The 23,452-nt window shown below is 36.7% G+C and overlaps 1 protein-coding gene across 2 annotated transcripts in view; it reads right to left on the bottom strand.

The window, feature by feature from the left end:
• DIAPH3 (diaphanous related formin 3) overlaps positions 1-23,452 on the bottom strand; it is a 517,788-nt gene that overhangs the window by 442,157 nt on the left and 52,179 nt on the right. For both annotated transcript variants that reach the window (XM_030922410.1, XM_030922411.1), the window contains one exon: positions 6,232-6,336. In XM_030922410.1, coding sequence (XP_030778270.1) covers positions 6,232-6,336 — 105 coding nt within the window. The remainder of the gene's footprint in view (positions 1-6,231; positions 6,337-23,452) is intronic.

Here is a 23,452-nt window from a genome sequence, read left to right as displayed (position 1 = left end):
TATTGTTTAGGGAATAACAATAAAAGAAAGCTGTGCATGTCCAGCATAAACACAATTGTTTTTCCAAATATTTTCAACCTGCGGTTAGTTGAATTCATGGGATGAAAAACCCATGAATACAGAGGGTCGACTGTGCACATAAACCCAAATATATGACTGATATTTTCTTAAACATAGTTCTTTTCTGATCAAGATATGCCTAGAAAAATAATATTGCAGAATACCAGGTCTTCCATCCTTGAGAACATCATGGCCTATTGAGCTAGAACAACAGTACTATGACAAGACCTTTCAAAATACTTTTAAACACTATATTATACATATATCCATACACACAAATATATACATACACACACAAGAAACTATAATTCTACACTTAAGAACTCAATTTAGACTCAGTTGTTTCATTGTGTTGCTTAAAAAACTTTTGTTATGGTCTTTACACCTCGTAAAGTTATGATCATTAATACTTGATACTTAACTTTTACGTTTAAAAAGTCTGAGGAAGAACTACTACAATAATACTTAAGGAAGCATTCAAAGAATTAAAACTGTATCCAAAATTTTTCTAATAAATGCCTCAGAATAGCCCTTACATTCACTTGGAAACCAGCTTGACAGGGAAAAAGAAGGAGCTAGCAAACTTTCAGGAGCATTTATAAAAGAGGAATTCTGCTTCTTGATCCAAAAAAATCAAAAAAGATAAAACAAAAACATACATATAAAATAAAGAATGTATGTTCTAATTAAGAATCTTAGAAATGTGAGATTAGGCTATCCTTAGATATCAGCTCACCTAAACTGGACATGTTAATGCAGCTGTAATACAGATGCCAATGATATGTGGATAAGGGAGATGAGGAGTCTATCACAACTTCTGATTCCAAGCTAGTGCATTCAGAAGAACTTTTAAGTAGAAGTACAAAGTTCAAAGAGAAATGTTTAAAGCATTTATCTAAACCTAATGGTACAGCCAAAAAGTGGGGGTGGGGGGGACAGGGGCGGTGCAATATGCTAACAGGTAGCAGTCCAGTTGTAATCTGTAGGTAATTAAACTGTCTGGACAGTTTAATCATCTTGAACTACGAAAATTAATTGGGGGGAAAGATAACTCCCAAAGCACTGATAAGCAAATGTTCATCTCTACTGAAGTATTCTTGGAGACACAACAAACACACTGCACTACATAACATAAACCAAAATTTCCCTCAAAATCTCTTTAAATATCTCTCCAAATCTCTCCCAGAAACCCCGCCTCCCCACAAAGGACCAGACATCTTTTTGGTTCTCCTTTCTAATCTATCTCTCAAACTTGGCCTCCTTCCCTCTATCCTTACTCTGCCCCTCTGAGTCTCTACCGACTTCAAGAATCTTCTCCTCCTTTCAAGGGTCTGCTTTCACTTGTCTGGAATATAGGTTTTGGCCTCTCAGGACTTCCCTAGTTTCATATTGCTGCAGATTACCCTGTCAAACCTAAAAGTAGAACAGCAAATAGAAGACTCCTTCCTCTCAACAGACAGGAAAGGTATAATGCATATTTATTTTTGGGGGGCAAGGAGGGGGAAAGGGTCTCACTCTGTCGCCCAGACTGTACTGCAGTGGCACAATCTCGGCTCACCACAACCTCCGCCTCCCGGGTTCAAGTGATTCTCCTGCCTCAGCCTCCTGAATAGCTGGGATTACAGGTGCGTGCCACCACATCCAGCTAATTTTTGTGTTTTTAGTAGAGACGGGGTTTCACCATGTTGGCCAGGCTGGTCTGGAACTCCTAACCTCAAATGATCCACCCTGCCTTCGCCTCCCAAAGTGCTGGGATTACAGGCGTAAGCCACCAAGCCCAGCCATATATTTTATTTTTACTAACCCTTTGTGATTGATAGAGAAAAAATATATAAATCTTGTTCAGAATGGATTTAGATCAATAAGAATCCTTTTTAACACATACTTTAATTGTATATAAATTAATCCATGGTCTCCCATGACCCCCATCATGAGATTTTTCTCACATTATCCAGAAATAATATATCTAGAAACAGCTCACCTTTAATATAACTCAAGCACCTACAAGAAAATAAGCATTAATAAACGTTTCTATCACAGACATAGGGTATGATGCACCATCCCAAAAAGAAAAGAGGAAAAAGAAAACTAAGTGAAGGCAGTAATTCTATTAGGATATATCTTCTATGCTTGGTTTGTGCACTCGAACATAAGAAGCTTAACCACAGAAATCATCTTTTAACGGTATCTGATGGAGTACTTTAAGCATTCTAAGGGAAGATAAGATTAAAAATAGTCAAACTCTAATAACGAATGAGAACTATACTCAAGGTTAAGCATTACTATTACATACATCTATATGTATGTAATAGATTTGTATATTAATTTCTAATTCTTTTCTATTTTAAAAAATAGTGAAAATCCTCAGGCAGTTGTGGTTTACAAGAGCATTCTCTGTTCTGGTCCAGAATTTTTTGTTCTTACATTTATTGGAAACTATGGATCCTCTTCCATTTGGCCTATTCACATCACATCCTGCTATCAAGGTCTTTACCACTAACTGCACCACAGTCTTACCCTCCAGTTATATGATCAAACAAGTCAAGTCTGGATTCTTCTTAAAAGACATTTTCTCCAATAAACTTGCTGTAAACATCTGAGTTGAGTCTTTTACCATGGAATGGGCACAGTGCCTTGTAGTACCTCTCTCATCTATGCTATGAGTGAGCCCACACCGAGTGAGGGGAGCATCTTAAGGATGCTCCTTTGAATGGAAACAGTAATTTCCAGAATGAATTAGAATTAAAGATCCAGCACAGGCAAAAATGCATGTGGATGGTATATCAGGACTCTTGACAGTGGCAAAGAAAAAACTCGGAGCAGCTTCCATGAGAACCTGCATCACTTCACGTAATGAAGAGTCTAGGGGCAGGAATGCATTAAGCCAGAGAAGCAGCTCCGTGACATCAAGCACTGTACAACCTCTCACAACCACATCCAATGGCAGAACAAAGTGGCTCTCCAACTCTAGATCCTTTCATGAGGGAGGGAAATCTTTCTCAAAAACCCCCAAGTGGAACTGCCCACGAGAGTGTACATAAAAAAATAACCTGGATCACGTTCCCATGACCTGGAAGTTAGAAAAATGTAAATCTGATATTTTCTGCTTCTAAATACAACACTTGCTTAATAAAATTGTAATAATCCTTCCTAACTGCACAAATTCAGTTTTATTCTTGTGCCATCTAAATTCAAACTTATTAAGGTTTAGAAATAACTTAGTTTGACTGGTGGCATTTTTTTTAAATTCTAAAAACCAACCTTATCTACGTTAGGCCTACTTTGAGGGTTAATATTTTGAGGGTTAAATATTTTCAAACCATATACACTGTTAGACATCAGTACTAATTTCCAAAAAATAATATTAATGCTTACCCAAAAAAGAGAATCTTGAAGCAATGGTAAGCCTAAAACCATAACAAAAGTATATTTTTTTATCCTCTATCCTTTTCACATCCTTTGTAGAACAATGTATCTATGAACTTTGATTCTGTTCTTTTCAGCATAACTTTTTCAACAGTCATTAATGTAAATAAAGTGGCATGACAAAGTCAGTACCCTAGAGTTAACAAAATGTGTTTCTACTTCCAGAGCAAAAATAAATGACTGGTCAGCTTGAACTTTCTAGAATGTTAACCATCTGCCAAATTATTCAGAACCTTCCTAGGAAGAGCCATGATCCTCCACACACTAATTAAATAAGTCAATGCTGTAATCACACTTTAGATAACTAATCTATTTCAATCCTGATAATTTAATTACCTAATTGTGGTAAACAAATTTCAACCTTAGTCCAAAATGATTAAAGGATTAAAGTTGAAAATCAGTGAATGCAAACTGAAATAGATCCACATAACAACGTTCAAAACAGTTTGTTTCTTTAGAGTATGTTTATTATCTCAAATTCAAGAATTAATATGATCTATCATGCCAAGGTTTTCTAAACCAGTTCTAACTGATGTCATATCTCTTATAATTATATTAAATGAATTCCTACTTGTTAGATTTACAATTCCTTAACAGGGTAGTCTTCACTGACATGAACACTACACAAAACATGAACACTATCTACACTCACCCGTCTGTTATTTTTTTTTCCATATCACCTTTCACCTCCTATTACATATATGCTTATGCGTTTCTGTTATGTACATCCAGTGCTGCTCCAGAGGACACAGTGATAGATTATCCTCTAGTGCCTAAAATGCTGCCTGACCTGCAGTGGTGCTATCTCGGCTCTCTGCCTTGTGGGCTCAAGCAATCCTTCCACCTCAGCTTCCTGAGTAGCTGGGACTACAGGCACAAGACACCACATCCAGCTAATTTTTGTATCTTTTGTCGAGACAGGGCCTTACTATGTTGCCCAGGCTGGTCTCAAACTCCTGGGCTCAAGTGATCTGCCTGCCTAGGCCTCCCAAGGTGCTGGAATTACAGGCATGAGTCACCACACCTGGCCTTATAGACACTTAAAAAACAACAACAAAAAAAAAACCTTAGAAATGTGAACTTACAAATAGTAAATTTGTATTTTTACTGATGTACTTTTCCCTATATTTTAAATTATGGTATAATGATTACGATAACAAGAACAATAAACAAATTACAAAGAAAAACAAACGATTGCTACCACCACCACTGCTACCACAAGAGGCAGTCACTAGTCATAAAATATGTTGTGTTCTAATCATGGAATAAACAATTTAATTTTGTTTTTATTATTATTTTAGAGACAGGGTCTCACTCTGTCACCCAGGCTGGAGTACAGTGATGTGATCGAAGCTCACTGCAGCCTTGAACTCCTGGGTTCAAGCAATCCTCCCACCTCAGTCTCCCAAGTAGCCAGGACTACAGGATCTCATCACCATATCCAGCTAATTTCTTTTTCTGGTTGAGAAAAAGTTTCACTATGTTGTCTAGGCTGCTTTCAAACTCCTAGCCTCAAGAGGTCCTTCCACCTTGACATCTCAAACCACCATGCCTGCCCATTTAACTCTGATAATGAGTCCACTATGTAGGTATTCCCATTTTATGGTAAGGAAATTGAGAATCAAAGAGGTAAAATAAGATTTCCAAGGTCAGGCAGAGATACATAAGCAGATCCAAAACACCAGAGCTCTGACTCTTAACCGACCAATACCAACTTGTGATATATAAGTATCATTAAAGGACAAAGGCAATTAGTATCAGTATCATGGATACAGAGTCCATCAATACAAAGAGCTAAAAAAAGCACAGTACTCATCGTGATTTCTATACCTGAAGAGCAAGTGCCAAAACATGAGACATGTTTAAAAATTAAACATCACTTGTGTCTTTCTTCCAAAAGAAATACCTCAGAGTCACTGGTCCAGCAGATAAACGTAGTTAAAGTATAAATAACTTATGTTCTTGTAACCTGAACTTAGGTTAAAATACACAAGGAAAACTAGTGTGTTAAGCTACTTTTTCCTAATCCAATTCTGTCGTAAATTGAGCCAAAATCATTTTCTACTGTCTTTCTACTGATTGCTTCTTCATTGGCTTCCATTTTATATTTTTCATCCAATCCATTTATTCACAATTTGTATATGACTAGTCAAGCTCATTTGTTTTCCCATGAAATAAATGCAATTGATTCTGTGTGCCAGTCATGGTTTCTTAGACATTTAGTCATTACTTCCGCCCACATATTTCATGTGTCTCTAGAAAATTGGCAGCCACATAGAGGCCTAATGCTCCTTTTAATACCAACATTTTTAATTTGTTACAAGATAATTTTATTCATAGGGAGATTCACATTACTAAGATACACTTCTAAGCCACTATTATGTACCTTGATGTAGACAGTAAAATCAGTCTCACTTTTCTATAATGCACATATCACTCTGATTTATAAGTGACATTAAAAATCAATGACTATATTAATTCACTAACAAGAAAAGGTGACAGAGTAGTCCCTCCACAGTGTTTCTTAGCAATGTAACTAGCTAAAAAACGCAAGCAGCTTAAAAGTTGTAAGATGAGAAATATTTTTAATTTAAACAAATGTATAATACTTGTGCCCTTAATTATATATTCAGAAGCCCTCTGATTACAGTTGCCCACAACCTTAAGCACTTCATTAAACAAATGTGTTGTTTTCCATATTAAAACATGTTCGGCAGTATTTTTCAACTTGACAGTTTTACTTACTGTCTTAGAAGCAGTATTAATGTACTGCATCACCATTTCTTTTTTGATACTGAAGTCTTTTTCCCGCAATGGTGCCTTTTTATCTTCATTTAAATTCATATCTTCCTGGAAAACACAATTAAAATGCCTCAGTTTAGAATCTAAGTAGAGCAGCAATTCTACATGCACTATGAATGGAAAAATCAATAATTTGTGACTAAAGCAGCATTAATTGTTTTGGAATGATTTACGTGTAGTTCTGCCTGAAGGAAGGAGAGAAAAAAGAGCTGGAGAGGGAGAGAAGAAAGTATTCTAGATCATTTTAACAAGTAAAATACTTACCAAAAGAACTTTTAAAATTCACAGCAGGCAAATAAAATTATATTCACATCACTATAGATAATTAGACAGTTGCAGATTTCTGCCATTCATAAGGTCATTAGGATTCACAATTTCAATATATTTATGTATTTTTACAACAGCTGCACCTGAAGCTATCTTGCACTTGCTTTGAAAGAGCTGCGTGTGAGTCATAAAAAATAAAAAGTAAATAAACCAACCAAGTTTCAGATTCTGATAGCCGCAAGCACATATCAAATATCCAGTACTGATTCCAGCAAAGGACAAAGCACTTTATAGTTTTGTCTTTTCCCTACTCTTATCAAAAATGTTAACTAGTTAACTTATTGAATGTTCTAAGTTACATAAAAGTTGTACTTATAAAAACAGCTACCACCTAAAATCGAACATTTCTCAACAGCACCAACCAAAATAAGGGTTTAAGTAACCAAGATCTTGCTACAGGCTTAATTTTAACTAAAAATTCAAGTCAGGTATACATCCACACAAATATATGAATTGCTCTTAATTAAGCTGCTGAAGTAAGAGGCTGTTCTGGCAAAGGAAAGGGCGTCTGAGGTAAGACTGAAATGGCTAAAGGAGAAGGGCAGCTCAAATGAATGTCCTCGTGAACTTAGCCCTGAGTCATTTGTGATATGCAATGTAAAATATCTGAATGTATATAAACTTCGTATCTACTCAGAATGGATCATAAAATTCAGGACTTTGGATCACCTATGGAGCCTAGCAAGTTAAATTTCTTACAGATTTTATAAGGGTGCTACATTAATCAAACACTGTAGTTTATGCCTTTAGCTGACTCAATTCTTGGCTACCAAACCCTTCAAGCTCTTAAAAGTCAAAATTCCCTTCATTTTACCTTGGTAGAAATATTTAAGATCTTAGAAGCTGTTCCATTTGACACTACAATAAAAGGTAGTAATCAGTAAAGTCACTTTTGCTGTTTTAGTTAGAAACACCCAATTATGTGAATCAAGGTTTGTTTTGTTTCGTTTTTCTTGTCTAAGCTAGTGAGGGAAGGCTCAGTAGGCCGTAATACGACACAGGAAGCATTTTGGAAATTTTGGAAACTTCTTGAGGCATGTTAGTTGTCGCAATAATTGAGGTGATGCTACCAGCATTTACAGGGGTAGCATCACAGTTTGACCTGTACAGTAAAAACTACCTTGTGCCCCACAGAGAGATTCACATACCTTAAAAAGAGAGAGAGAAAGAATCCTCCTTAATTAAGCCTAATTCAATGGAACTGTTGCAGGACAGGTGAGCCCCAAATTTGGGGCTTAGCCCAGCGGGGCTCATGCCTTCATCATAGAAAGAATTCAAAGGCAAGGTGGTGTTACACAGCAACCTTTTATCAAATGGTACTGCTCCTTGCAGAGCAAGGCTAACTCACAGGCAGTGTGCCCAGAGTCAGCAATGTATGGGCTCTTGGCAACTGTAATTATACTCACTTAAACCCACTTAGCCATATGCAAATTAGGAGGTGGGTCAATGTAAATTATTATTTAGAATTTTCTAGGAAAGGGGTGGTAACTTCTGGGCCATTGCCATGGCATTTGTAAATTGTCATGGAGCTTGTGGGAGTGTCTTATACTAATGAGTAATGAGGGCAGCTAGGGATTGCTTTTGCCCCATCTGCCAGTTTTTGCTGTTTTTTTTTTTTTTTTTTATACTTTAGTCTGTCTGGACCAGTTTCTGTTTTGATCAGCAGTGTTGTGACTAGAAAACACGTTCTGCCAGTCTCCTATACCAGAAATAGATGTAAAACATAAAATTATTATGTATTAAATACTTTATATTGCATGGTTTTACTTTACTGAATTTTCCAAGAATCAAACTATTCTGTAAATTATAGTTACACCGTGCTTTTTTTAAGCTTTACCAATACTTGTGCTTCATCTCTGAAATGTAGATGTCCCAGGGAAATACTGTTTGTGGTATCTGAATCCCCAAAACAGCACAACTATATCAATCTACCAATCTACAATGCCACTTCTGTACTCACAGAGGTATGAAGCAGAGATTCAAGAGTGTGAATTTACTATACCTTCTTGAGTAGTCATGGCCAATTGTTTAAATTGAAATACATATTTTTATTATATAGTACAGTAAGACAAATTGATGTTCTTAATTTATGAACATAGGTAACATTATCCACAAAGAATTTCACTGGAAGAAAGTAATGAGATAGTTAGGGGATAATTGTTATAAAACGTGGGGGAACCTGAGAGCACTGGGAAATTCTGTTTTAAATTATTCACTGTATTTTTATTTTCAGGCTAATGGCCAAACATTATCCAGTCTCTTTAGTAAATTAAAATACTTAATATATACAGAATATCAAAAAACAGAAAGTCCTTTAGTTATGGCTGAAACTGAAATAAAACTTCAAGGTGAGTAGGAGAAAGAATTTTTTACAAAGGCCTCTGCTTTCTTTTTGGAAACACATCTTCATGATAACACCAGTTCATACACAAAAGTGGTTGTGATGGTTAATTTTGGGGGTTGGTTAATTTTAGGTGTGATGGTTAATTTTAAGTTAATCTTCTGGCTTAAAGTATACCCAGATAGCTGGTAAAGCATTATCTCTAGGTATGCCTTTCAGAAGAGATTGGCAGTTGAATCAGTGGACTGAGTAAGGAAGATCCGCCCTCAATGTGGGCAGGCACCATCTAATCAGCTGAAAGCTTGAATAGAACAAAAAGGCAGAAGGAAGGCTAAGTCTCCTTCTCTCTTCTGGAAATGGGACAAACTTCTTCTGCCCTTGGACATCAGAACTACAGGTTCTTCAACCTTTGGGCCCTGGGACTTCCACCAGTGGCACTCTCCCTGGAGTTCTCAGGCCTTAAGCCACCTCCTCAGCCTCCAACTGAGTTACACCAACAACTTCCTTGGTTTTGAAAATTTGGAACCTGAACTGAGCCACGCTGCTGACTTTCCTGGTTCTCCAGCTTGCACATAGCATACTGTAGGACTTCTCGCCCTTTATAGTCATGTGAGCCGGTCCTCCTAATAAATCCCCTCTCATAGACAGGCAGACATCCTATTGGTTCTGTTTCTCTGGAGAACTCTGACTAGTACAGTGATATATCTGAAATTAAGGGAGAAACCCAAAGTTCTCCCAGCTGCTTCCAATGGTTTATCCCACCTCTTTTGCCTAAATATGGCACTCACCTTCCTGACAAAAGTGTGATGACAGTCCTAGTGTAAAAAACAAAAAGGAGACAAATAATACTTGCCCTAATTTGGATGATGCCCCATGCAAATCTCATATTTAAAATTGATCCCCAGTGTTGGAAGTAGGGCCTAGTGGGTGGATTCTCACTTCACACTGAAATGCACCACAGTCAGGATAACCTGGTAGCAGAAACCAGCCTCGACAACCTCAAGTTAGTCATTAGCTGCAGAATCCTAGTTCTGATGAGGGCAAATCTCTGGAGAAAGGGGCATCTATGAGCCATTAGAAGCCAATGCTCATCACCTGGGGCATGGGTGCACCAACCTGGTAAAAAGGAGCTGGGAGGGGGTACCCACAGTACCCACTATACCATCTGAAAATAATTTACTTGATATTAAAATAAGACTTCTTTCAAATTGAACTGAATAAATATAGAAACACATATAGATGACCTTAAAAAAAAGGCAATATAAACTATTGTGTATTAACTGATCCTTCCATTCAAACACAGGTCAGTAAAACATGCTGTTTTACTGTGCTACCACACTGCATAGGTACAAAATGACACTGCAGACACAGATTGTAAAACAGCTCTAAAATGGCCATTTACCTCAATCTATCAGTATGCCGATACATATACGTATCTCATTAAATATCTATTACAGGTAAAATATTGAACAGGAAATACAAAGAAAACATAAACACATAAGGCTCAGTGGGTAATCTGAATGAGGTTAAAATTTCCATGGATGTATGAAATAAATCTCTACCCTTTAAATGGAAAAATCTTATCAACTGGCTATCGGGCTGAATATATCTCATTCAAAAACATTATTTGACAAGTCACCTATTCAAAATTTTAATCTGTCTGAAGAGCATATTATTGTTTTTGATGTTAAAGTTCTATTAACATGTTAGCAATATACATTATGAATTATCTCATTTATAGTACTTCCTAATATACTGATGTTCAACTTACACTGGGGTTATGTCCCAAAAAAGCCATTAAAAATTGAAATGCAGAAATGCATTTAATACACCTAACCTACTGCATGTCACAGCTCAGCCTAGCCTCCCTTAAACGTGCTCAGAACACTTACATTGGCCTGCAGGTAGACAAAATCATCTAACACAAATGCTATTTTATAATAACATTTTGAATACAGAGATGCACATTTTGTAGACATGGTGGGATGCGAACACACAAAGCACAATATCCAAAAAATGCTGGGGACACAGTATAGTCAGCCGTTCAGCCTAATGACTGCATGGCTGACAGGGGAGCTGCAACTCTCAGTTTCTGCCCCACATTACACGAGAGTGTCAGACTGCATATAGCTAGCCTAGGAAAAGACCAAAATTCAAAATTTGAAGTACAGTCTCTACCAAATCCATGTTGCTTTCACCACTGTAAAGTCGAAAAATTGTTAAGTCAAACTGCTACATGTTGGGGACCACCTGTAAATGTGTAGACACAGTTTTGACAGGAGAAACTGAGAGTTGCAACATCAAAAAAATAGTTTTCCTTTGGCCAATTACTTTCTAATTAAAATCTATACCTAAACGGAATCACTGTGCTGTTTTACTGTGCTAATCTGACTAGTACTAGGAATAGATTTCAGAAGTAGAATAGTTGGAAAACTTTTTTTTTCATTCAATACATGGGAACACAGCTATGTCATCCAAAAAGACCAGAATTAGAAAGACCAAATTAGTGTGGTACCAGAAAGTAAGAAGATGGAAGGAAGGAAGGGAAGGAAGGGGAGGGAGGGAGGGAGGGAGGGAGGGAGGGAGGGAGGGAGGAAGGAAGGAAGGAAGGAAGGAAGGAAGGAAGGAAGGAAGGAAGGAAGGAAGGAAGGAAGGAAGGAAGGAAGGAAGGAAGGAAGGAAGGAAGGAAGTCAAAAGGACATGAGCCAAACTGCAAGAACTGTTAAGTGGCCAAAACTAGAACAATTTGAAAAATAAAATGATATTATTAGATTAAAACCTAAAAAGCAAAATAAATTGAGGAGATACTTTAAGACTGTGCAGATATCCTTTTTCTCCTTAATTACAGAGGGAAAATACTAACTTTACAAGGGAGGAAGCTGGCAGACACCACCTTAACAAAGTTGTCCAGGCTAGCACCACCAGTAATAGGATATACTGATATTTCAAACCTCCAGCTATGACATAATGAGAAGGGTGACCACCTCTGTGGTATTCGTACCAAAATATACCTCAATCTAATCACAAGGAAAAAAGAAATCAGGCAAACCCAAATTAAGAGCACCCTACAAAATAACTAACCCTAGTTCTTCAGAAGTATCAAGGTCATAAAAGATAAGAAACTGTCATTGACTGAAGGAGACATGACAAATAAATGCGAGATGTGATCCTGGATTAGATTCTGGAAGGGAAAAAAAAGGACATGGGTGGGAAAACTGGCAAAATCTGAAGCAAGTCTGTAGTTTAGTTAGTAATATTATCTCAGTATTCAATTCTTAGTTTTAATAATTGTACTAATGTTACATAAGATGTAAACATTAGGGTTAGTTGGGTGAAAGGTATACAAGAATTCTCTATACTATTTTTGCAATTTTTTTGTAAGTCTAAAATTATTTCATAATAAAAAGTTATTTTAAAAGACTAAATTAAAATATTTTAATAGTAGAACTTTTTATAAATCATTTGGGGTAAAAAAAGAAAAACAGAATATCATTATTAAAAAAAAAAAAAAGAAGATTTTTTTTTTATATTCCCTAAATAAAAAGAAGAGGTTTGTAGAATATTCGGCTATAGTAAATACACACTGAATTGAAGGAGGAAAGGAGACTAACGAAACCACAATCAAGACAAATCCAAGGGTCCTGAGAGGAAGGGTTAAGTAGGTCAGACACAGGTAACAGAATTCCATTCAAAACACAAACTTCTCCAACTGTTTACATTTCCTCCTATTTTCATTCCAAACCTGCTCTGTGCACTGACCTTCTCACCCATTCTCCCAGAACCATTTTACAAAGACCTCTAGTACCCCTGTAATCTTAAAACATGGTCAAATTCTTGAGCCAGGCACTGTGCTAAACATTTATAAGCATTAATTAATCCTCAGTAACTTGAGGTATGTCCTCTTTATTGAGGAGAGAGCTGAGGTTTAGGAAAATTTTGGAAGTTGACCATGTTCTTTAACTTAGATTTAAACTCTGTTCTATCTTATCTCCCTCATTCTTATTTCCATATTATTTATCTATGTTATCATCTAAAATCCGATTTCCCTGGGGCTAGTACCATCTAACTGAACATGTCCACTGCCATCAACTTGGGTTGATTCCTCTGTCACTCCACACCTTGCTATCACCCACAATGGACCTAGAGCAAGCTTGTCCAGCTCGCACCCAGGACAGTTTTGAATGCGGCCCTGCACAAATTCGAATACTTTCTAATAATCTCATAATGTTTTACAAAAGTGTTAGTGTATTTTAGTTGTGGTCCAAGACAAGTCTTCTTCTTCCAATGTGGCTCAGGGAAGCCAAAAGACTGGGCACCCCTGCCCTAGAGTGTCCTTGGCTTCCTCGCCAATGCAACCTCCACTTCCACTGTCCTCAGCTACAGTTCTAATGACCACATCTGTACCTTTTCATTATCTAAAACCTGCTCCACCACAGGCACCATCAGAATCTCCATAATCCTTATCTCTGACCTCAATCTTCCATCTTGTCACTTCTCCCACTCCCAAACCACCTTTTTCTTGGCCCCAATAAAAACCTCCAGTTTTTTGACCCTTCCATTTTCTTCCAATGCAGGCCACTGTTGATTCATCAATTCTTACAACATTTATGGAAAATCCTACTAGTCTCTCTTTTCATATTTCATACGGTACTTATTTCAAACCCTAGCTATTTTCCAGGAGCTATGAAACTACTACTTCTGCCTATCACTCTCAGTAAATAAATTTCAATTCCCTTTATGAAAAGAAAGCTATAATTCCATTTCCTTCTGTTTTACCATTTTATTTGCACACTAATATCTTTCCCTACCCAACCAATGCATCTATCCAAAGACATTCCTATTCATTTATGCTCGAGATCCCCTTTCCTCCCACCTCCAAAAAGGGCATTACACGTCTATTATCCTCTTCTATTTTATTTCACTAAATTCTCTCAGTTGGTTGAGTATCAATATATAAGCAAGTTAATCTTTAATGGATCAAAATTAAACAAAAAAACTTCCCTCAACTCTGGCTCTTTATATGTAACTCTCTGTTTTCTCCCTCACAGATAACATTTAAAAGAAATATTTCTATATATGCTGCCTCCTTCACTGTGCATGGAACACAATGGTCACTTTTTAAATATTTCCTAAATAAAGAAGATGACAGAAAAGTTCTCAAACAGAATTTGCTCATCCTATTTTAGGACAAACATATGAGATGCAGGTAATCTTCTGGGAAATGGAACTGAAGCTGGAGATGATACAGCCTCAGACTAGAACACTGAGCAATTGCTGCTCCTAAGATTCTCAAGAATCTTCAGATAACACTGATGGGAATAAGTTCCAACTCTGGAGGTAGAAATCTTCAGGTCGTGGCACTGACACAGAGATGGCCAAGCTAAAATCCACCACTTTTCCAGGGAACACTAGCAGAACCACACTAAACCTCAGTGGCCTAGAACATAGTCAATATAACAACTGACCCCTGCCAAGCAGTACCTGGTTGAGGAATGAATGGGGTCAAGGTCCCTTCCAGACTCACTCCATCATCCCTTCCAAACTTCCAAACTTGTGACCTTGTGTGGTGCTGTGTCCATCCAGAATGAAAGCATACACCTGTTTTGTAACTTGCGCAAGGACACCAAATTAGTCAGCAGCAGCCCTGACCTGGAAACCAGGTCAAGCAAGTAACTTTTAAGACATTCCCAAAGAGTCTTCCTACAAGTTGCATGGGGTCAGAAGTTCCCACACACCAGCAAATTGCCAGTTTGCTACTGCTTTTAGGGACCCTAAGTCCCTACTAGACTGATTTTTTAAAAATAGTACCAAATAAATATTTTTCACATTTTATTGGAAAAACAGAGGGGGGAAATATGTAATTTAGTACCTGTGCACATGCATGCAACTTGTTGGAAAACTAAGGCACAATCAAGCAGAGAAGAGCAAGGAGAGAGCAGACATTTTTCCAACTGAATTACACACGTTAGACTCAATATTTTCATTCATGGCTGTGGATTTTACAAGACAGCATGCTCATTAAATTTACATACATCAAGTTGAGCAGGACAGTTAACACTATGGAGAGTCAGATTAAATTTAAAATGATTGACTATTTGCAGAATTAAGTGAATATATACAAGCAGCAAGTTGCTGAAGATGGTCAGGTGGAAGGATATTCAACCAAAAAGGAAAAACACTACAGACAGGCAGAGCATGACTAGCATTACAAAATGGATACGGGAAATACAGTATTATAATGGAACAATAAGCATAATGTTGGAAGATAAAAATTGGAAGCACTGCCATAGCAAAACCAAACATTTATTCATACTAAGTCAACAGCAATCATCTAATTTCAATAACATTATGTTTTGTTTTAGGGGTTAAAGCCAACATAATTATTCTTGGTAGCAGTCTCTGTTTTGCTAGCATTATATTATTAAAGCCACAAATTGGTTAAGCATCTTAAGAGGTCCACAATGATCCCCTAATTTCCCCTCTTGTGACAGAGCTCAACATCATATAAGCACAATTTTATCCAGAGTTCTGCTAAAAGTGTAATTCTGTTCTTAACTACATTTGAATTCATCTTTGACATCACACAATATCAAATGGTCAAGCTTTTCATTACACTAAGGTTTTTACTACCATGAAAGGCTTAGTGCCAAATTAAAAAAACAGAAGATTTCATGACCTCATTCAGGGTCATTATACACTGTTGAATAGGGCAGACTAAATGAATCTCATCTAGTTCTGCAATTTAATAAATTTTATTCTTAGATTGGGTTTAGACATAATTAGAAAACTAAAAGATAAATACTACTAAGAACCTGGAACTTAGAATTAACTTTATTACTACTTTTCTATATTCAAGATGTCTATAAATACATTGAGGCTATAAAAAAGCTTAAAACAGCTATAAAATATTTTGCCTATGAGTTTTACTATGTCCTTAGAGTAAACCTTTAAATAATCATTTTTAACATAAATGTGATTATTAAAAAGTTATATTTTTTGCTTTTACCATAAGTGGGGTTGAAATTCCACGGTATTATCCAGTAGACACTGGATTATTCAATTCCCATTAAAATTAAAAGAAAGTCAGATGGCTGGCTCATTAATAGAACAGCAGCCAAAGAATGACATTTACCCAGAGATTGATAATGAACTCATAAACACTACTTTTTGGCCAAATATTCTAACTGGAGAATATGGGAAGAGTGTAAACTATCTTAATTGAAAAACAAATTTCAGTTTATCCTAATGTAGTATCAAGGAACACACACACACACACACACACACAGACATACACAATGAGAAAATAAGAAATTTAAATATCACTTTTCTTTCATACACTGTAAATTTTAGCAGAACACACAAGAAGTGAGCTGAATATTCAGAAAGCTGCACAACTCTAATTTATTTTGGAATGTAACCTTGCCAGAATTGTTCAAGTATATGCATAAGCACCTACAATCACAGACAACTGTTGTGTAATCCTACAGATAAGAACATTGCCAGTGATTGGCCAGGCGTGGTGGTTCATGCCTGTAATTCCCACCACTTTGGGAGGCCGAGGCCGGCGGATCACGAGGTCAGGAGATCGAGACCATCCTGGCTAACACGGTGAAACCCCATCTCTACTAAAAATACAAAAAAAATCAGCCAGGAGTGGTAGCGGGCGCCTGTAGTCCCAGCTACTTGGGAGGCTGAGGCAGGAGAATGGCGTGAAGCCAGGAGGCGGAGCTTGCAGTGAGCTGAGATGGCACCACAGTACTCATCCAGCCTGAACAGAGCGAGACTCCATCTCAAAAAAAAAAAAAAAAAAAAAAACACTACCAGTGATGAAAAAGGATCTTCATTCATATATTTGTTTTTCAACTTTTCTAAGTAAATGACAATTTCTTCATAAATTACATAAAGGATAAAATGGTCATTTGACTAAAGATACAACTTTTTTCTTAAGGCCAACTTTTTTACAGAAGAAAACATGACTGAGAAAAGGCCTTCACAGGTATACACAAATAATTGCCTGCACAGCTCCTAATTGGTGAAACAGCATGCTGAAATATTACCATAACATTTATCCCTTTAAAATTCCTCCCTCTAACCATTTTAGTGGTGCTAAAAAATCCCACCAGGCAAAATCCAATACACCTAAATCATTTATTTTCTCATTTATCTGGATCTAGAAGAAACAACTAAACATTGACATTATCCCCCTGACAAACACAACCCATGAATCAACTTGATAATTGCCTTGAACTACTATACTCTCTCCCTCTTCCTCTTCATACTTGGGTTATTATTTGGATTGCTTTTAAACCACCTTTCCCTGAATTTTTCAATTTCTACTCAATGGAGAGGGAAAAGAGTGACAAGTAATAAATCAGAACAAAGCATTCCCACAGAACCTCTCTCATTTTATCTAGTCAAGCCTTAATATACGTTTTTAGTTTGTAAGAAATAGAAAATGTTCATGATATAGGAAAGTAGAGTTGTAAAGAATACTAATACTTGAAATAAGCTGCTGGTAGAAATCTACGGTTGTTAATAAACACTTAAGAGAATTAACACAAAGGGGTTTTTGTTGGTTTTTCTTTTCATTCAGACCCTTGGTTGACCCTTAAGATATTCCTTGCACACTCAACACAATTGGTATTCATTTATTTGACCAATGTAATAGCTATGCGTAAGTTTTTAACACCAAGAATTAAAGAGAATAAAGAAAGAAAGAAAAATTGCCATTAGTATGTACCCTAAGAGTACCAATATGGAATAAGCTTGGCAAGATGAACCTTCCCCAGCTCTATACCGAAAATATCAAAAGAACATGGTCATATCTGATTTTTATCGGTTCACCTGAGCTCTTCTTTTCTCCTCTGGAAAAAGGGCTCTTAGATATTAAGGTTTATTATACAGTTGCAGTGACTAAGACAACAGACATAAATGCAGAATTAGACAAACCAACTGATGGACAAAAATCAAACCTCAGAAACAAACCCACATGTGCAAAAACTTGATCTATAACACTAGAGATATTACAAATCATAAAAGAGAATGAACTATTCAAATAAATGCTGCTGGAAAAACTATGTGGAAAAAAATTGGATCCACATCTCACATCAGGCATAGAGATATATATTTCTAATAATTTTAAATGAAAATATAGGAGAATGGATTTATGATGTCAGGATAGCTTTCTTCAATAATATACAAAAAGGACAAACCATAAAGAGCTTGATAAATTTGACCACAGTTTTACATTTTTGTACTTCAGCTCCCCTTCCCCACTAACAAAAGTAAAAAGACAAGATTCGGACTAGGACAAGATATTTGCAACACATAAAAACTGAACACATGAGTATTATTCTGGCTATATGGGAAATTCTACAAATCAATATGAAAAAGTTGGAAATCTCAAACAACAAAATGGGCAAAAATATAAACAGGAAATTCACAGAAGAGTAAACCAAAGGGCCAATAAGCATGTGAAAAGATGTTCGGACACATTTATAATCAGAAAAATATAAATCTTTAAAGTATGAGATATCCTGTTCACATTTGTTTACTTGCAAAACTTAAAAAGTCTAATACTAATGCAAATCGGGATGTTCTACAAATCAACCAGCCTGCAATCTTCAAAATTGTCAAATTCATAAAATACAAGGAAACATAGGAACTATTCCAGACTGAAGAAGATTTTAAACACGTAACTGAATGCAACATATGATTCTGAACTAGATTCTTTTGTTATAAAGAGCATATTGATACTATTGGTAAAACTTTAATAGTGTCTGAGGTAGAAATTGATTAGTGTTAACTTCCTGATTTTGGTGGTTGTATTGTGATTATATAGAAGGAAGTCCTTACTTGTAGAAAATATACACTAAAGTATTAGAGGATTGTGGGGCATTGAATCAGCAATTTACCAACAACCATCTCAGAAGAAAAAAGGTTTTGTTCCATACAACTGTATTCTTATACAGAAAAAAAAAAAGGAAAGTTTCTTTAATGTCTGGGACCAAAACTATTGGATTCAGGGTACTGTTCACCTCAGAGAAGAAAAGAAGATAAAAGTGGGAATTAGAAGAATTACAAAAGGGAGTTCAATTATACCTGTGGTTGTATTTTTAATATTATGTTCTATATTTTTTGTATGCCTGAAATACTGTATAATTAAAAAAAACACTGCAGGACAAAATTAGATTCCACTCTATGTTATACACGGAAAATTGTTTCAAAGTCAAATATGAATGTCTTTGGTATTATCCAAACCAGGTTTCCCACACTGAAAAGCCAATATATGTATTAGACAGTAGGTCATCTAAGTTCTTACTACCAGGACATACTTCAAACATATGCTTAAGAGATGATGATGGCATTTTATAAATGTGCTTTCTCCTACATTACAAAAAAGCCTGATAAACATCTTCCCAATAAAAGAATAGAACATCACTATTCATACTTAAGTACTTTGTGCAATTTTATCAGGTCATTTTTTCTACGCTTATAACAATTCTAGACAGGAAGTCCAGAATTAAAATAATTTTTGTCAGAATGATTTTGATATCACTGGCACTCATTTAATGCCTGTTAATGATAGCATCCTGATAGATGAGCTTTCTTGCACAGCTTTCATTCTCTCAACTGATAGTGAAAATAAGAAAAGGTATGAATGCATGAAAAAAGCTATCTTCCTTTCATTATTTTAATATTTTTGTGTTATTGGGCTGACTAGCAATTAAAGCTAATCTCCATCTAGGTATAGTGTCTAAGGTGAAGAGAAATACAGTATCCTAGAAATCTACGTTACGAAGCTGCACTTAACAGACATTTGTTTGCTATGATAAAACAATGGATGATACTGCATGGATTTAATCTAATGGGAAGACAGATATCTAAAAAATGAAAAGTAAAAAAAGAATGTATTTCACAATGGACTCATACACAAGCAGTTCTGAGAGGCAGGTTTAAGGGATCCGTAACTCAGAGAACAAATGCGAAGATAATTAGAGTAATGCTTGAACTAAGACTTAAAGGAGGTATAAGGCCAGGCGCGGTGGCTCACATCTATAATCCCAGCACTTTGGGAGGCCAAGGCGAGTGGATCACGTGAGGTCAGGAGTTCGAGACCAGCCTGGCCAACATGGTGAAACCCCATCTCTACCAAAAATACAAAAATTAGCTGGCATGGTGGTGTGTGCCTGTAGTCCCCGCTACTCAGGAGGCTGAAGCAGGGATTGCTTGAACCCAGACGGCGGAGGTTGCAGTAAGCCAAGATCATGCCAGTGCACTCCAGCCTGGGTGACACAGCAAGACTCCATCTCAAAAAAAAAAAAAAAAAAAAAAAAAACACAAAAATGAAGTATAAGAATTCTCTAACAGAGGCATAAAGGGAGATAAATGGCAGAGAACACTGCAATATCCTAGATAAGAGGACATGAAAGCTTGAACTAAAGCAGGGGGGAAATAAAATTAAGAGCTAATAAGGATAGAGAAGTAAATGGATGTGACCGATGCCTTAATGAAATCAAGTATGACTCCCAAGTATGACTTCAGTGGGGACTTTTAAGATAGGAAATTAAGAGTGAAGCAGAAATTTTGGTGAGTGGGTGGGTAGGTGTGTTGGGGGGGTGTATTTAATATGATGAGTTCACTTTCTGATGTGTTGAGGTTCAGCATCTTTTAGAGAGCTGGATTATAACTGCTCTTCTGTAGAAGACATACCAAGGTGTCACAATATAAAAGATATTCTACAACATGAAAGGGCTCCAGTCCCCCAAAAAGGAGTACGCAGAAAACTCAAGTGTATAAAGATAAGACTGAGAGGCAGAGGCAACACTCAGAGGAAGTAAAAGAACATATAGAAGAGGGGATATGGAGAGTAAACTGGAAAAAACTGGCCAGAGAGAAGGAAAATTAGGAAAAGTAAAGTAAACAAGTGTGTGTCACAGTGACACACACTTCTTTCACATGGTGTGTGACTGCCATAGAACCAGTCAAGCCGACCAGGATTTCTCACTTACAGAACTATAATAAACGTGTGTTGCTTTAAACAAAAAGTCCATGGTAATTTGTTATAGCAGCAATAGGAAACTAATACAACACTCTAGGGTACCAATAGATACCTTAGGCCAGCAAGTGCTCATTCCTTCCCTCCCCTACCCCAATCTAATCTTAGAAGAGACAGATTCAGCCCAGAGAATAGGGAAGAATGGAAAAGCAAGATGGAGAAACAGAAGAGGCCAACCACATCCCCAATAATTGCCCCTACCGGAGACTAGAAATGGAACAAACTTGAACAGGGGAAAAGGAGCAGCTTTCTTTGGGTGAAAATTAATTTATATTAAGCTAGGATTTTTATTATCTGAAACCGACAGGAAATATCTGGAACCCACCTGGGACTTTTAACCAGGGTCAGAAGAAAAATAAGCTGAGAGGGCTGATTTAAAGGTTGTTCAACAGTTGGAATAAACTAGCCACTTCCAACTTATACCGATTATATTCACCTTGTTCAAAAGAAACTACTTACAAGTATCTAAGAGTTCTGGAGTAATCACTGAAATTGACTTTAGAAACGTTAAGTTGTAAATGCAGTGACGAACACAACTATTTCACATATCTAATAGTCATACAGAAACCAATATGGGCTTTGAGCTAGAATTTCAGCTTTCACCTAAAGACAAACAGGGGAAAAAGCCTTTAGGTATAACTAAAAATTCAACACCACTTTTAAGAATGCACACGGAAACTAAACTATTACCCAGAGATGAAGTAAATCAATTTCCCAAGTGAAATGAGTACAAATGTTGAAGTTATTACACTATACTTCACATTCATTAAGTAATCAAGTCAGCACAGTCTTTCAAAGGACTGTCTTGAGGAGGGAAAAGAGGTGTTCTTCAAAACAAAGTTGTTATTTCATGTAAAAGTTACTAAATACCTTTGATAATGATAAATAAGAACAATCATTTTAAAAATTGTACAATGCCAAAGCAAAGAACCTAGATGCAAACTTTAAATGGTATAAAGCCTCTGTAGGTACAAATGCCAAAAGGTTACCATGGCTGATTATTCAATGTTGCTTTCTCAAGAGAATTCTTACTAATAAAAATGTAACAGATATGTATAAGCCACAAATCAAGCCAGTATAAATTTAGCATTCTCCACAGACATAGAAATAGCTCTAAATTTGTCAAAAATATGGTGTGCTGAGAAGTTTGAAAAATATCCTAATCCACATTTAAAGAAGGCAACAATACCCTTCAAAAGCCTTTCAGCTTCAGAATCAACAGCAGGTTTTCCCTACAGAGTATTGTAATATACTCAAGGAATCAGTAAGGGAAAGAAAGAATCTGTTCCTTATTTTTTAAAAAGGCCTTCGTTGTAACTATCTCGTCCCTTAGCAAACTGGACAGCCCTGAGAAGGCAACAAATTCATTTTATTTCTGCTGAGTTACTCTAGTGAGGATTTAATCACCAAAATCTAATGCCAATAGGTAGACCTGCTTAAGGATGAAAAAGTGATGTGGCCCAGTTATTTTAAAAAGTATTCTGTAAACATTTCAAAAATGCTGATATTCATCTGACCTCTAAATAATATTAAAATTTATAGTATTAGCCCCCTCCCAGCTAAGAGTAACAGAAAACTAGCATAAACTATATTCAGTACTTCCTAGGTAGCTGTACTTTTAACTTCTGGAAATAAAATGTGGCCTCCATAAATGTTTAACATCAATGGGCTACTTAGTCCACTTACTCAGATGGCAGCAACAATTATGATGAATTTTTTTTTTTTTTTTTTTTTTTTTTTTTTGGAGACGGAGTCTCGCTTTGTCGCCCAGGCTGGAGTGCAGTGGCCGGATCTCAGCTCACTGCAAGCTCCGCCTCCCGGGTTTAAGCCATTCTCCTGCCTCAGCCTCCCGAGTAGCTGGGACTACAGGCGCCCGCCACCTCGCCCAGCTAGTTTTTTGTATTTTTTTTAGTAGAGACGGGGTTTCACCGTGTTAGCCAGGATGGTCTCGATCTCCTGACCTCGTGATCCGCCCGTCTCGTCCTCCCAAAGTGCTGGAATTACAGGCTTGAGACACCGCGCCCGGCCTATGATGAAATTTTTTAACCTAGTAGCCACAAGTGAACCATATGAGTGCCATCCTGGAATCTCATGGATGGATAACTTAGGTGAGTGGTTCGATATATAGCACATGGATGGGAGAAAACGGCACTTGACGATCTTGAGTCCTCAAAGATAGTACTGAAGAGAGTTATCTTTATATAAGCCTCATTAACAGAGACAAAAGCTAACTAGAAAAAGGTTAGGCACCCAGAAAAAGACTTAAAGGTGAGTTCAAGTCTCTACAGACATAAATGTTGCATAAAGAACCTGGTTATCCTAAAAACTAAGGAAAGAATAGAACAAGTCAGGTCTAAGATCCAGCCCGTAACGAAGAAAACAGTAGAGCACAGTGACTATCATTTTAACATGGACTGGACTCAGACCACTTAGGTCAG

This window comes from Rhinopithecus roxellana, chromosome 18, assembly GCF_007565055.1.
Source record: "Rhinopithecus roxellana isolate Shanxi Qingling chromosome 18, ASM756505v1, whole genome shotgun sequence".
NCBI lineage: Eukaryota > Metazoa > Chordata > Mammalia > Primates > Cercopithecidae > Rhinopithecus > Rhinopithecus roxellana.
This window is presented reverse-complemented; position numbering and strand designations above follow the sequence as displayed.